Source organism: Bos mutus, chromosome 22 (genome assembly GCF_027580195.1).
Source record: "Bos mutus isolate GX-2022 chromosome 22, NWIPB_WYAK_1.1, whole genome shotgun sequence".
Lineage (NCBI taxonomy): Eukaryota > Metazoa > Chordata > Mammalia > Artiodactyla > Bovidae > Bos > Bos mutus.
The window spans coordinates 5642378-5658246 of NC_091638.1; the positions used below are offsets into that span (position 1 = coordinate 5642378).

At 43.5% G+C, this 15869-nt stretch overlaps 1 protein-coding gene across 2 annotated transcripts in view; it reads right to left on the reverse strand.

The window, feature by feature from the left end:
* GADL1 (glutamate decarboxylase like 1) overlaps positions 1–7540 on the reverse strand; it is a 194450-nt gene extending 186910 nt beyond the window's left edge. The window contains exon 1 of one of the 2 annotated variants that reach the window (XM_070359089.1): positions 7342–7540. In XM_070359089.1, coding sequence (XP_070215190.1) covers positions 7342–7378 — 37 coding nt within the window. In that variant the 5' untranslated portion in view covers positions 7379–7540. Of the gene's footprint in view, positions 1–7326 lie in introns of both variants that reach the window. The other variant, XM_070359088.1, reaches the window with a different exon arrangement.
* Positions 7541–15869: the final 8329 nt, after the last annotated feature.

Consider the following 15869-nt stretch of genomic DNA (forward strand, 5'->3'; position numbering starts at 1 on the left):
CTCCCAGATACATATTAAAAAAATAAGGAAAACGCTATTTTGAAAAGATACACACACCCCAATGTTCACAGCAGCACTCTTTACAATAAAGATACAGTAGCAGGGACTTCCTTGCTCCAGTGACTAAGACTTCTCACTTCCACTGCAGGGGGCATGGGTTTGATTTCTGATTGGGGAACTAAGATCTTGCATGTGATGTGGAAAAAAAAACATAGATACTCCAGCAGTGTGTGTAATCTGAATTTATACTTAAAAAAATATGAAGGCAACCTAAGTGTCCATCAACAGATGAACTGATAAAGATGTTATAATATACAATCCACACCCACAGAATGAAACACTACTAAGCCATGAAAAAGGATGAGATTTTGCAGTATGCACATATGCAACAACACGGATGGACTGAGGGCATTATGTTGAGTGAAATAAGTCAGACGGAGAAAAACAAACACTGTATAATATAACTTACATGTGGGATCCAAAAAACGAAACAAACTGGTGAATATGTCAAAAAATAGACTCACAAATACAGAGAAAAATTAGCGGTCACAAGTGGAAAGAGCAAAGCGGGGAGTGGGATTATAGGAGGACGGTATTAAAGATACAATCTACTATATATAAAATAAATGATCCACAACTACACAATAAGTCCCCTATGTATGAATGAGTTCTGTTCTGAGAGTGTGTTCATAAGTCCAATTTGTTCAAAACTCCAAGAAATTTAGACTCAACAAATTTAGGTCCCCAACTAACACAAATGGCTATGTAGTACTGTGCTGTAATAGGTTTATATTACTTTTCACACAAATAATATATAAAAAAACACACAAAATAAAGAAAACATTTTCAGTCTTAAGGTACAGGACCTTGGAAAGTACAGTAGGACAATACAGTGGCTGGCACACGGGCTGGCATCCAGGGAACAGGCAAGAAGAGTTACTGACTGGCGGAGGGAGAGGAGGTGGGAGATGGTAGAGCTGAAGGGTCATCAGCAACGGGAGACAGAGGGGCGAGCTGCAGCTTCACTCATGTCTGAGTGATGGAATGCAGGTTTGCACCTTTGAAAGTTTGGAATTTGAAGGTTCATATGTGGGGGACTTACATATATTGTACAACACAGGGAGTATAGTCAACATTTTATACTAACTATAAATGGAGCATAACCTTTAAAAATTATGTATCACTAAGTTGTACACCTGAAACTTATATAATGTTATATACCAACTATCTCAATGTTAAAAAGAAAAAATATGTAAGGTTAAAAACTACTTATTCACAGCTCTATTCCCAAAGAATGGTGATTTCCGCCCCCCGCCAAAGAAAGGCAAGAGACCACCTTCCCTGCTTTATAAAGTTCTTTTTCCTGGACCTAACTCTGCAAACAAAGAAAGGATACTTAATGGCAGCCAGGATGAAAGCACCTCAAGTACAAGCACAAAACAACTAGGGAGCACGGACTAATTAGGTACTCATGAACTGCCACAATCCTTACACAACAAAGGCAGGAAAGCCAAGGGCACAGGAGAGACTAAAAGTTAACTATGATTTGCAGCAAAGCAATGTATTCAGTACCACAGGCTCGAAAATTTTGTCATTGGCATTAAGTTGCTTTCTTTTTCCTACTTTGAGTTTCTTTTTCAACTGCTCATCTCTTTAAATCAATTATGCTACTTTGTAACCCTGAAAGGTAAAAACTTATTTAAATGTTCAAAAAGAGTTGGGCAGACACATTTGGAAAGTCAGTTGAGAAAATAACCTAAGTGTCCAGTGTCAGGGAATTACGTGATGCAGTGTAAGTGGTCTATGGTATTTTTTTTCCTTAGAGTGTAATTACTTTACAATATTTTATTAGCTTCTGCTGTACAACAAAGTGAATCAGCTATCAGTTCAGTTCAGTTCAGTCGCTCAGTCGTGTCTGACTCTTGGCGACCCCATGAATTGCAGCACACCAGGCCTCCCTGTCCATCACCAACTCCCATACGTATACATATACCCTCTCCCTCTTGAGCCTCCCTGCCCCCATCCCATCCCCTGGGTCAGCACAGAGCACTGAGCTGAGGCCCCTGTGCTAACAGCAGCTTCCCACTAGCTGTCTATTTTACACATGGTAGTGTATTTATGTCAAACCGAACTTCCCAATTGTCTTATGGTACATAGTCCTTGTATCGTGCTTCTTCCTTATAAAAGAAAGCAAGTTCATTACATAAGAATTGAAAACATAAACAAGCAAAAAAAATTAAGGAATATTTTTTATTCTATTAATCCTCTGTTGCCTTTCCACCTAGATCCTTTTGCAACAGGTAATGATTTTCCAAAAACAGAATGCCATCACATAGCTTTTTAAAGCCTATCATAATTTATTTATGCCATCCAGCAAAGGAATATTTATATGTTTTTAACACCCTACTGTTTGGCATGTAAACACTTACAAATTTTCACAATTATAAACAACCTGGAGGAAGAAAAAGTGAGTATGAATTCAAGCTTAAATGCAAAAATAAGGACTGATGTATTTCGGGAATCACACATTGTTACCACCCATCACTTTTTTATTCACTCACACAGTTCTTTACTCAGCAGATAGATGTTGAATATATGTCAGGCACTTAGCTAGGTACAGTGAAAAGTGAAAGTGTTAGTCACTTAGTCATGCCTAACTCTCTGTGACCCCATGGACTCTAGCCTGCCAGGCTCCTCTGTCCATGGGATTCTTCAGCCAAGAATACTGGAGTGGGTTGCCATTTCCTTCTCCAGGGGATCTTCCAGACCCAGGGATTGAACCCAGGTCTCCTGCATTGCAGGTAGATTCTTTACCATCTGGGCCACCAGGGAAGCCTCCAAGCTAGATGCTGGGGATTCAGTAAATAGAAAGATGTGTTCCATGCTCTCATGGACTTTAGGTAAGAAACAGAGATGTAACCAATTACAAAAAACTCTGAAAAGTGTTTCAATGTAGACAAAACAGAATTTACAAAATTACTCAATACAATAGAAAAATCACTGAGCAAGAATCAATGTTTTCAAAGTGAGTTGTGAGGGTAACTCCAGGAGCAACCTGGTTTCTGAAAAGTACTCTCCCAGGATTCACTGGGACTCCTAACTCATTCTTCTGTTTTAATATATAAATTAACTTCTCCTCACTCTTTGCACAAAATGAAAGCTCCAATTGCAAAGACACAGCACCCGAAGCACACACACACACACACACCCCCCGTGTGTGGCTGATCACACATCTGGCAGACTACCCACATCAGTAGGTACACTGTGCCTGTTAGTGTTGTACAGCTGAATGGATTTCACACTAACTATCTTTCTGGAAAGTTGCACTTTGCTAACAGATTCTAATTACCTCATTAAACTCTATATCCAATTTTTGGAATATAATAAGTTTATGGAGAGCCTGCTACCTGCCAGACACTCTGTATATCAGTGCAAATGTTCACAATAATTTCAACTAGTGGATATCTTTATCCCTATTTTACAGATGAAGAGACTGAGATACAGAGTTTTCATCATGTACTGGGAGATACTACACATCCGAGCATTCGCTGTGCATCCTTCTCTTTCCTCTGCCCCCACAGTTCCCCACAGAGAACAACTCTGCTCTACTGCAGGTCGCCTGCTCCCAGAGCGCTGTCTTTTTAAAACTTTTATTTTATATTGGGGTATAGTTGATTAACAATGTTGTGTTAGTTTCAAGGGTTTAGCAAAGTGGTTCAGGTATACATATATGTGTATCCATTCTTTTCAAATTCTTTTCCCATTTAGGTTGTTACAGAATACTGAGCAGAGCTCAGGGTACCACCTTGTAATGTGGACCCATCTTGGGCAGCCTGAGACAGCGGGACCCCTGCCACATCTGCTCCAGAGAAGGGCTGGAGAGCATCCCGTGGGGCGCTGCCTCTGCCTCAGAAAGGGACAGTTGTCCTTCATTCCCAGCAACCAGAGGGCTTCTGCCCCCAGGGCAAAGCACAGGTCCCTACCCTGGCCAGAGGGAGAGAGGGAGCTGCCACTGCCAGCTCTCTGAATACCCAGGCTCTTCCCTTCCATCTTTCCCACCCAACAGGAAAGGGAAGAATGCTCCTGTCACTTCAGTGAGCTTAGCGCCACCTTCCAGGGGTCTCGCCAGCGTTCCACCTGTGGACATGCAACATTGTTTTCCAGCAGGAGAGGACCTAACACCCTGGGTTAGGTGTTAAGGGAATGGATTGAACACTCACAGCTGACAGTCACCCTCCCAGAGCCTCAGTTTTATTTTTAAAAATTTATAATTATAATAAAAGCAGACAATAATAGTTCTCCTCGCTAGTGAGGCTTAGAGAGGTTAGTGCTTGTAGTTCAGCCTAGCAGGTAAGTGTTCAATAAACATGAGCACTTCATACCTTAAAGGAGGGATAAGAGACTGGGTCATAAATTTTACCTGCAGTGGGTTTCATTTAAATTATGAGCAAAAGGAATAAATAAAAAGTGAAAAGTTTATAGAGAGAAAGAAAACAAAGAAATATACAAGAGGCCAAAAAATTACACAGAAATTTTGTTCCTGAATATCACAGTTTCAATTTTTTATTCCAATATACCAGACTTACAACATTCCATAAAAGTCAGATTTTCAATGGAAAAGTTTCTGCCCCTTATTATTAAAACTTAAAGTTCCTTCCAGTTTAAAAGTGAAGAATCAAAGTAAGAATCAAAAGCTGCATAAGAAAGAAACTATGACTTTGCAGGCCAAAATTACGTAGGAGGTTTGTCTTATAACTTCAAACCAGAAGGAAAAATATGCTGCTGCTGCTGCTGCTAAGTCACTTCAGTCGTGTCCGACTCTGCGCGACCCCATAGATGGCAGCCCACCAGGCTCCCCCGTCCCTGGGATTCTCCAGGTAAGAACACTGGAGTGGGTTGCCATTTCCTTCTCCAATGCGTGAAAGTGAAGTCGCTCAGTCCTTTCCGACTCTTAGCGACCCCATGGACTGCGGCCCACCAGGCTCCTCTGTCCATGGGATTTTCCAGGCAAGAGTGCTGGAGTGGGGTGCCATTGCCTTCTCGGAGGAAAAATATGAGTTGAGTCCAAAGAATTCTTTATTTCTACTGGAATTGAACTTCAAATCTGTTATAATTAGCCTAAATTTCTCTGGGATGTACTACGGGCAGACTATAAACTGGATCAAAACATGTGGAGTAGAGTAAGAATTATTTATTTGTAATAAAATTCCCTATGACGTTCTTCCATAATGTATAGTCTGTAACAGATATTCAGCCAGACAGTCTGTTTTAACAACGTGTGTCATCTAATATACTCATCACATCACTTTCACAGTCTTGTCAAACATACTTCAAAATTTACAAAGTCTGACAGATACATATCCTGTCCTCTTTTAAGATGTCATAGCAAACATTTGGCACAATTAGGTGCTATTGGACATGTTATCGCCTTGTCACCTGCTCAAGGATAACTGGACTGACAGCAGCCTAAAGCCTTTTGGTATCCTCCGAAATTCAGATTGAAGGTTAACTTCTGCACTTCACTACTCATATATAGCAATCAATGAAGTCCTCACAAGGTACAGACATGCTTGGTTATAAGGACTTATGCTTAATTTAGGAAGACTAGATACTTTAAAAGTTTCTATCAGAGGTCTAAAGAGTTTGTGGCTTTAAAACAGGAATTAAGATTTCAAACAAAACAAACAAAAGCGTGCAGGGCTAAGGCAGTCAGATACAACTATCCTGTGTGTCCATCCCTCACATAAAGAAACCTGCTATATTATTAGGAATTAAAAAAATCAGCCTAAAGTATCAACCAGTTTTTTAAATAATTATCTTCCTTAGATTGCACTGTGTGTTGATCTCAGAAACATGAAAGTAATCATTTTACAAAAAAGTTCCAGCAAAGTGACAGTTTTTATGTTATTGTTATTGAAACAGTAACCATGCAACTTAAAACTTTCATTTTGTATTGGGGTATAGCGGACTAGCAAACAATGTTGTGAAAGTTTCAGGTGAAAGGGGACTCCTCCGCCATACATATACAGGTATCTCTTCTCCCCCATTCTCCCCTCCCATCCAGACTGCCACATAACATTGAGCAAAGTTCCCTGTGCTATACAATAGGTCCTTGTTGGTTATTCATTTTAAAAATGTGTGCATATGTCCATCTCAAACTCCCTCACTAGCCCTTCCTCCCATTCTTCCCCAAGACAACCATAAATTCGTTCTTGAAGTCTGTGAGTCTATTTCTGTTTTGTAAGAATAACAGTAACAATGCAACTTTAAAAAACTATTTTCAAAAGAGGATCCAGGGTAGCGATGCTGGTAACTTTGCCTAGGACTGTGAAAGGGAGGAATGAAATGTTTCTTGCAGCACAGTGATTCTTGACTTACCCATTACTGTGTGAAAATCCCCGCCCTTTACATGACTGGTCTCCAGGGAATCCTGCCCTGTGCACCTGCCTCACCAAGCCCCCAGAGAGTTTCAGCTTAAAAAGCAACTTCATTAAGCCGTGTTCAGTACAGTCCAAAAGGGTTATTGATGCAAAGATGAGTTATTCCTGGAGGAACGTTCTTCCTAAAAGGTCAATAACTAACTAGCAAATAGCAGTAATGAGGACCTTTCAGGGCAGGGCTTCTGAACCAGGGGTAAACCGAGGCAATTAAGGGGTCAAGTTTGAAGTCTTTAGCAAACAAGCGAAAAGGTGAATAGGTGAATTTTTATGGGAAAAAAGTTCAGAGTATTACATCACCCGTTCATAGCAACCTGAGACTCTTCCCTCGCAGAATCATATAACCATCATTTACGAGACGGACTAAATGATACCCGAGTTCTAAAGTCGGTTTGGGGAACTCTGCTGAACGATGCATGATGCCTTCTTTGAACAACTAACATTCCGGGTCCCCCACCCCCAAGAACACGAGGGCTCACTCACTATAAGATGAGGTAGCCTCTTTTAACGCCTGTTTGTGGAGGAGACAGGTGGAGGCGGGGCGGGGGGCGCGGGGTAGGGGTGATGCCGGGCACTTCCCAAGTAGAAGCACGATCATTTCTTAAAGGGAAGGGGCTCCCTCTGCATCTAGAGATATCCGCGGCAACCTAGCGGTGAATCTTGTTCTGTGCTTGATCTCAAAAACCCGCCCAGTGCCCACCGCTGTTTAAGAGCGGTTCTGTGAGCTTTAGCAAAGTGAACTTGTCTTATTCAAAGAACACCCAAAAGAGCAGGAAAGGAGGCAAAAACTCCAGGAACACGTGGACTTAATACCCACACCAGCCGCCTGACGGGGAAACAAATAACCCTCCTCCGGGACCCCTGATCCACCGACAGCGGGAGGTCAGACCTCGCGAGTCGTTACCGTCCGGGGCGCGCTCGCGGTCCGGGAGGAGGCTCATCGCTGCTCCGCGCAGGGCTGCCGGGGCGCGGCTCCTGCCGTTCAGGCCGCGGCGGCTGCAGTTGCCGAGGCAGCGCCCCCCGTGGGGACCCGCAGGTGCGCGCAGCCGCTGCTGGGCCCGAGCCACCGCTCGGGACGGACGGGGACGCGCTCGCGCTGCCTGAGCTCAGCCGTCCGAGGCTCCCGCGCCTCTCTATTAATACTTGCTGAGCTGCTGGCGCCCTGCCGCCTGCTTGACCCAGGGCCAGGGTCTCTCTGCCCGAGCTGGGAAGGGCTGGGGGACGGCGTGTCGGGGCGTGAGGCATTTGCCCGAGGAACTGGCAGGGCGTACCCCGTAGCAAACCTTGCCCCGCTCCCCGCCCCCCGACCCCCGCTCCGAGGTAGAGACTGGGCATGAGTGAGTGAGCCTTGGAGTGTGACCTTCCCAGCTTCCATCTTTTTGGAGTCACCACCACGCAGGGTCCGATCTGGCGAGAGAAGCCCTAAGCTAAATCTGATGACCACTCCAAGCCACCAGCGCAGGGAACCTATTTTAGGGCAGCCGCTCTCATTCATTCAGGCCTGCCTTGACATTTAAGAGTTCCATAAGCAAATGCCTTACCCCGATCGGATTTCACCCTTTTGCCTCCGCAACATTTCAAGTTTGAAGAAGGGAAGGCAGTCTGCACCTTGTTGTCCAGGGGTAAAAAGAGCAAAGAGGGCAGTGGATTCTCTATTTGTTTGGTGTTTAGACTAAAGTGTTCACAACACTCATTCTTCAGCAAGCCCCTGAAAGTTGGGCTCCAGCCATGTTCCTATTGTAAATTTAAATCTCATCAGTGAGGGCTGCTTTTTTGCCATCCCTCCAAGTGTTATGTTTAAATTCCCTTAGGAGTTTTTAAGTGAGGCCATTGAGATGATAGGAGCAATCAGTTAACGCTAATTCAAAGAACACTGATGACAACTACATTACAGACCTGCATTCATAATCCAGATCCTTCAAGGGCCTTAAAACAAACAAACAAACAAACAAAAAACCTGGTTTACTTCTGCACAGAGCCTAGAGTGGTTTCTTAGGTGAATTATTTCCTCTGGCTGCATAATTAAAGCTTGTATCAGTGATGACAGTGCAGCCCTTTTCTCTCAAAAGAATTGATGATTCCTAATATACCCAAAACTAGAGTTATTAAAAATATTAAAGTTAAGACCCTGCAGACAAATTTTGTGAAGTTTCTGAGACCCCCTTCCTCCATCTACTCTTTTGTATGTAGCTCCACTGACAAAGTACTGAGAGCTAGTCATGGAAGCACAAATAAGAACTTCAGGAGTTAACCTTTGGTGACTCTATTAAAAAATATGGAAAGGAGTATACACTCTGGCAAGATTTTCATTTACTTTTTTTAGCTTTGTAATAAGTGGGCCCTCTCTAGCCCAGCTTGGAACAGTGACCAGTGTCAGCCTCTGCTAAATTACATCTCTCTGTGTGAGGCGAACCAGGACCAACTGGGCTTCAGTGGATTGTAGAAATGCCAATTTATAGAACTGTTCCCTCTTCCCCTCTTGCCCCAACCAGGGAATATGCCATTTCAAATTTCTTAGATTAGAAGTCAAAAACTGCTCTCTAAGCTCACCTCTTAATGGGTTATCTCCCATTTTTATTCCTATAGCAAAGGCATAAACTATATGCCTTTGGGAGCAACAATAAACTCCCATATTTATTCCTATAGCAAGGGCATTGTGTTATATTTCTTCTTGCTTTTATTCTTCAGTTACTTGGCACTTTCTCTGTGCCAGTAACTAGGGATTTCAAGAAAAATCCTGCCCTTATAATGCTGTAGAGTAGTTGAGAGAGACAGGCTTAGGAGCAGTTACTTTTTTCTCATCTATTTCATGTTCTAGGAGAGAAGTGGGCACTGAGGAGCCAGAGCTGAGAGCAGGGCTAATTCTACTTGAAGGATTAAGAAATGTTTCCAACCAGCAGTGACCATTTTCTCTGATGATAGTAGCTAGCATTTTTAAACATGTACTATGAGCTAGACACCCTGCTAAATGCTGTTCATACATTTCCTTCTATAGTCCTTCCATGAATGGGAATTACTATTATTCCCTTGTACCATATGGACAAACAGAGGCTCAGCTTTAGTAATTTGCCCAGAAACACAGAGGGAAAGCATTTCAGAACTATGATTGGAAGGCAGCTTTCTATAATTACAAAGCCTGTGCCCAGTGTCTACACTCAGTTGCACTGATTAGCAAAGGTATTTTCCACAGCCGGTGGTAAGAACTTTTCACCAAAACCTTTCAGGAAAATGGGTCCTTGGAGGGTACACAGACAGGCTGGTTGGTGTTGCAAGAAACGGGACTGTCCCAGCCATCATGGCTCCTTACAGATTTCATAACAAGGCAGGGCCCCAAAACTGGTCTTAAGAAAGACTGCCATGAAAATAGCATTCATTCATTCATAAATCCGTTCATCATTTGTTGAGCATTTACTCTGTGACACACACTTTTCCTGGAATCTAATTTCATCTCGACAACAGATTTCCCCCTAGGAATTCTCCAAGGAATTAGGAGTTTACATTCAGGAAAAGAAAAAGGAAGTAGCTCTAGACACAGAGATGGGTGGCTATTGGGATACTTTACTCAGAGTTTAAAAACTTCCCTTTTGCTGGAGAGGCTGTGAGAGAGAAGAAGAAGACGCACAGCACCTTTTCCAGTGAGGAAACTTCCAGCAGTCACGCCTACTCAAGGAGGCCCACGGGTCATGTTGGTCTACATTCTGGTGGCATGCTCAGCGCAGGGGCAGTAAAATGTAATAATCAAGAATTCAGCCTTTGTTGTCAAGCAGACACTACATTCAAATGCTGACCCAGCAGACCCAGCGTCAATAATGATCCAATATCGTCAGTCCAATACTGTCCAGTGAATGAGTAACTTGGGTAAGCTTTCCAACAAGCCTAAGGCCCTATTTTGTAAAACAAGATTAATAGTATAAATTCTATAGGATTTTTGCATGATAATCTATGTATTGGTAAAGAACTACTTGCAGTTGCTAGCAGTAGAGGCCCAAATTAGATAGAAAAAGAAAAAAATCAGATTGTTTTTCTCCCTTAACACGAGGGTAGTTGAGCTTGATGTCCTATATTTGGTATTGTAGCTCCATGTTTTCATCTAGGGCCTGAAGCCTTCTCATTTTCTGCTCCAGTGTCCTTAATACAAGTTTCAGCCTCAGGACTTTGTCATGGACACAAAATGGCTTCCAGAACTCCAGTCTGACTCATGGCCAAGCAAGGAGAGGGAAGGGGAAAGAACAAAATAAAACCGGACAGCTGAGTCAGGTTCCTTAAAATAACCTTCTTGGAAGCCTTATCCAACAATGTCCATGTAAAATCCAATATATATTCTTTCTGCAAGAGAAGCCAGGGTATGTCTGTCTCTGTGTGTGTGTGTGTGTCTGTTAACCCAGGCATTTTAGGGATTCTTCTATCCAGGGTAAGGGAGAGAGTGGATACTGGGTAGGCAGCCAGAAAACGGTGCCATAGTTGGAAGAACATTTGACACAGTGCCTGTCCCAAGTAGACTTAAAGAGAAAGAGACAGAGACACACAGAGAGATACAGAAAGAGAGACAGAGAAAGCAGCTGTGTTAGAGAGCCAAGAATACTTCCAGACAGACAGACTGATCTGAATGCATGTGCATCTTGGACAGGGCAGTGAGGAGCTTGGGTCAGGCAGGTATTTTTCATGAAAGAGCATTCAGTTCACTTCATAAATTTCAAGCAGACTTCAAAACTGCCAGGAAACATCATTTAGATTACAATCAGCACAATTCGGTGCTAGAAATCTAAGGAACACGACTTAGATAAATCAAAGAACTCTTATGCTGTGCTTAGTCATTCAGTCATATCCGACTCTGTGGCCCCACAGACTGTAGCCTGCCAGGCTCCTCTGTCCATGGGGGTTCTCCAAGCAGGAATACTGGAGTGGGTTACCATTTCTTCCTCCAGGGCATCTTCCCAATCCAGGGATGGAACCCGGGTCTCCCACATTGCAGGCAGATTCTTTACCATCTGAGCCACCAGGGAAGACACATGAGGAAGAAGGACTATAGCAATTAATAGAAACAAAAGTGGAGAGATGGGGGAGAAAAAATGAGATAGTCATCTATTTACTGTTTTCAAACAAGCTAAATGACATCTGCCTACCTGAAGAATTTTCTTTTCACAGGCACTTTACCGGAGGATATCAGAGACATCAGACTTGACTAGAGGTTAAAAAATCAGGCTTGAAAGTCAAGCAAGAACCAAGCCAGTTCTGAGAATTCAATGAGGAGGCGGTACAGCAGGCATCTTTTTGCAGGGACAGGTCTAACCAAGGATGCCCGTGTCCTCCCTGGAAGACCCAATGCCCCCATGAGACTCTCCCTCAAGTACCTGGAGAGAATGCAACTTCTCATCTTAACGGCACTTGATCAAATCAATCAGATGAGTGCACCAGATTGGGCAGTCTGGATCCAATGGAGGGTACAGGATGGATATCTTCCCCAGGTGCTGAAGTGCCCCCACAATTACCATACTCAAAAAAAGTGATCCCACACACAGAGGAAGGAAGGGTAGATTCAAGACAGCCCCTCAAAAAATGTCATGACCATATCCTAGTGAGTCGAGCTATGTTGAACACTTGGCCTGTGATCCTAGCAGACAATTGCAGGGGTTCAGCGTGCGCCTTCCCCAAATGTGCCATGTTTGCAAGGTACTTATTTTGAGCTGAAAGCAATCAAGACCCTGAGAGTCCAAAAGAAACTACTGTCCCTCCCTTAACTACCTTGGAGAATTTAAATTGGGGATTTTTCCCAGAGAAGAAAAATCCCATTTTTCTTGGGAAGAAGATTTCCCATTTATCTTTCTACTGAAGATAAATGTTATCTAACTGGCTTCATCTGTATGGCAGGACAAACACCTAACTACTGAGTATCTGCTCTTCTTCTGGTCGTCCTATGAACTGCCTTCCTGTCCCTGGAAGCCTTGGGCCCCTATTCCATTCCTTGGATCAGAATGCTGTATGTACCTCATTTTACCTTTCTGTGTCTGAAACACTCATGTATGTGGGATTCTCATATATATGAAATTAAAATGGACATTGTTTTGTTCACGTGTCTCATGTCAGTTCAATTCTTAGATCAGCCAGAAGAACCTAGAAGGATACAGTTTTCTTTCTCTTCAACATATAAATTTTCCATTTTATAAATTTTCAACCAGGCCTCTGTCTAAGGCAACATACTTAGTAAGCAGAGCTGGGATTCAAACTCACGGATTTCAAGAGCTCTTTCTTTTTGCAGTGTGTGACATACTTCGTTTTTATCATCATAAAAAACATCTGCCTCGCTAGAGCTAGGATCAAGGGATTTGGAGACTGACGTTGGGATACTAAAAGTCATCTGACATTGAATGTGGTTCCTGCAGCTAACTGATGATGAACAACCAATCATATTGGTCCACTCTTCAGTCATTCATTTAAATAATTCTTCTGGAGTTTTGACGATGTAACAGGCACCGAGTTAAATGCAGCTCACAAATAAGACATGGTCCCTCAAATAACACTGTCTGGCCTGGGAAATAAATGTATGAATGGTTAAATCAAAATGTGTCATGTTAGAGGCAGCAATAAAAGTAGGTATAGGGCTTCCCTGGTGGCTCAGTGGTAAAGAGTCCGCTTGTCAATGCAGGAGATTGGTCCCTGATCCGGGACGATCCCACATACTTCGAAGTATCTAAGCCCCTGTGGCACCACTCTTGAGCCTGTGCTCTAGAGTTGGGAGCTCCAACTACTGAGCCCATGGGCCGCAACTACTGAAGCCCAAGTGCCTTAGAACCTATGGTCTGCAACCAAACAGCAGGTACCACAATGAAAAAGTCCACACGCTGGAAATAGAGAAAAGTCTGTACAGCAACGAAGACTCAGCACAGTCCTAAATAAGTAAAATTATCTAAAGACTTTGTTTTAAAAGTAGGTACAAAAGCATTTACAGAAGCAGTGGTGAGCAGGCAGCAACTGTGTCAGAATGACCTGGTTTTGTTTGGTAACAAGTAAGTCCTCAGATCCCTGTGGTTGATGACGGCTAAGATTTATTTCTCATTCCTGCTAAATGGCCATCACGCATCTGGAGCAGCTTTCCTCATCACCCAGCCAGGACCTGGGATGCTGGAGCAGCCTCTTATGGACCATTAACAGGCAAATCCTATCTCTGCCTCTGTTAAAGGAACAGCAACCATTGTCTCTGCTGATGGTTTATCAGGCAAAAAAAGTCACATGGCCAAGCCTGAAACCAACAGTACCAGAAAATGATCATCTTCCTTCTGGGAGGGGCAGCGAATGTTTGAAAATGAGGATACTGTTATCTGGGACAGGGCAGCCATGGGGAAAGCTTCCCTAGAGATGAGAAATAAGAAGTGACTCTAGATGGGCTCTACAATCAACCTGATTTGAACTTCACATCTACCACTTGCTTTACAACCAATGGAAAATCACAAAATTAGCTTATTTTTCATCGACAGTCACTATAAAGAGTAACTAAAGCAAATATTTAGTGCAGTGCCTACTATACTTTGAGATTTTAGTACATAGTAAGCACTTCATGGCTGGATGGCATCGCTGACTCGATGGATGTGAGTCTGAGTGAACTCCAGGAGTTGGTGATGGACAGGGAGGCCTGGCGTGCTGCGATTCATGGGGTCGCAAAGAGTCGGACACGACTGAGCGACTGAACTGAACTGAACTGAAGCACTTCATGGGTTTCCCAGGTGCTACTAGTGGTAAAGAACCCGCCTGCCAATACAGGACACATGAGACTAGGGTTCAGTCCCTGGGCTGGAAAGATCTCCTGGAGGAGGGCATGGCTACCCACTCCAGTATTCTTGCCTGGAGAATCCCATAGAGGGATGAGCCTGAAGAGCTCCAGTCCACAAGGTCACAAAGAGCTGGACATGACTGAAGAGATTTAGCATGCACACATGCAAGCACCTCATAAATGTTAGCCATTATTGGTGTGAAGAGCTACCTTTTGAGAAATGAATACAAGTATAACATATTAGGAATCGAGGTGGAATGACAGTCTTCCAGGCAGAGGGATGGACATGTGCAAAGTGTTGGCATCAATAATTGGGTCAGTGCTTCTCAGAAAGGCTAAGTGCGGAGATGGGGGTGCCCAGAGATAAGGTCCTCAAGATCCTGTAGACCAGGTTCAGAAGTTTAGACTTTCTCCTGGAGGCAACAGAGACCCAGTGAAGAGTTTTAATCTGGGGACAGATGGAGAGATGGAGTAGCATTATGGAAGAGGGATGGAGGGTGAGACCAGAGGTGAGAACAGTCTTTCTAATAATCCAGGTGAGAGCTGGCAAAGTGCTGCCACTGGCCGGGGTGGGGAGCACACAGTGAGAGCTGGGAGGAGAGACAGGCCAGAGAGGGGAAGTAACAAGTGTGTATGTACAAGCCGTGCACGGAGGGGGCCCTGTCTATCTCCACTGCTGATGCCCCAAACCCAGCACAGTGTCCGGCACGAACCAGGTCCTGAATAAGTGACTGCCAAGTGAACACATCAGCAGGATATGTGCTGTGACTGGATTCAGAAGTGGGGGTGGGGGAAATGTCCACAGTGGTCTCCCTTCTCTCAGCATTTTCCAAATACTACAGCTCTCCAATTAGACGCACCTCCTCTCCCGTTCCTACGTCTTGAATGGGAACCTAAAATCTATATTTTTAACAAGCACTGTTGACTAGAGGTGAGAAACCAATGATTATCATGAGAAATCTTGCTAAACTGATTAAAATATCATTAGCCAAGAGAAACAAGGGAGCTGTGTATGTCAGTGAGGTCCTGTGAGGTGACCTGGGATATTGTATTCCTTCTTCTGTCCTGGCCACTCATGACTGTACTCTAGAGGACTTACATTACGGTTACTTATGTCATTTAAAAAATAAATGTCTTTTTTGTAACCATTGTGGCTTCCTCTACCCACTATTAGGACCCGTGGCTAATACACTAAGTTTTCTGGAAATCTCCCCCTATTAGTGCACATGTTGGGTTTGATCAAAAAGGCAGTGGCAATACCTCTAGAATGTTCTTTCTTGAAGTGTGATCTGAAGACCAGTGCCAGTCTGAGAAGTACTCATAACTGGTCCACGAATAAGTTCAGAGAAAAAAGGAAGGAGTAATTTAGAAAATGTAATGGAAACGATGCTGACATGTAAGAGCAGTGCTGGCATCTTGGGCCTGGAGGTGGCTGTGGGAGCTGCTCTGTCCCTTCTGGGCCGGGGGGTAGATGCTGGGCTGCAGCATTGCTGGGGTCTACACACTAGATGCCAGGAGCATCCTTCTCTCAATCTGGACAACCAACCATGTCTCTAGATGTTGACAAACATCCCATGGGACCAACTGTTGAGAACCACTGCTTTGTACCAATTTGACAGACTAATTTTATGTCTGATGTATCAAATAACATGAAAATCAAATCAGGA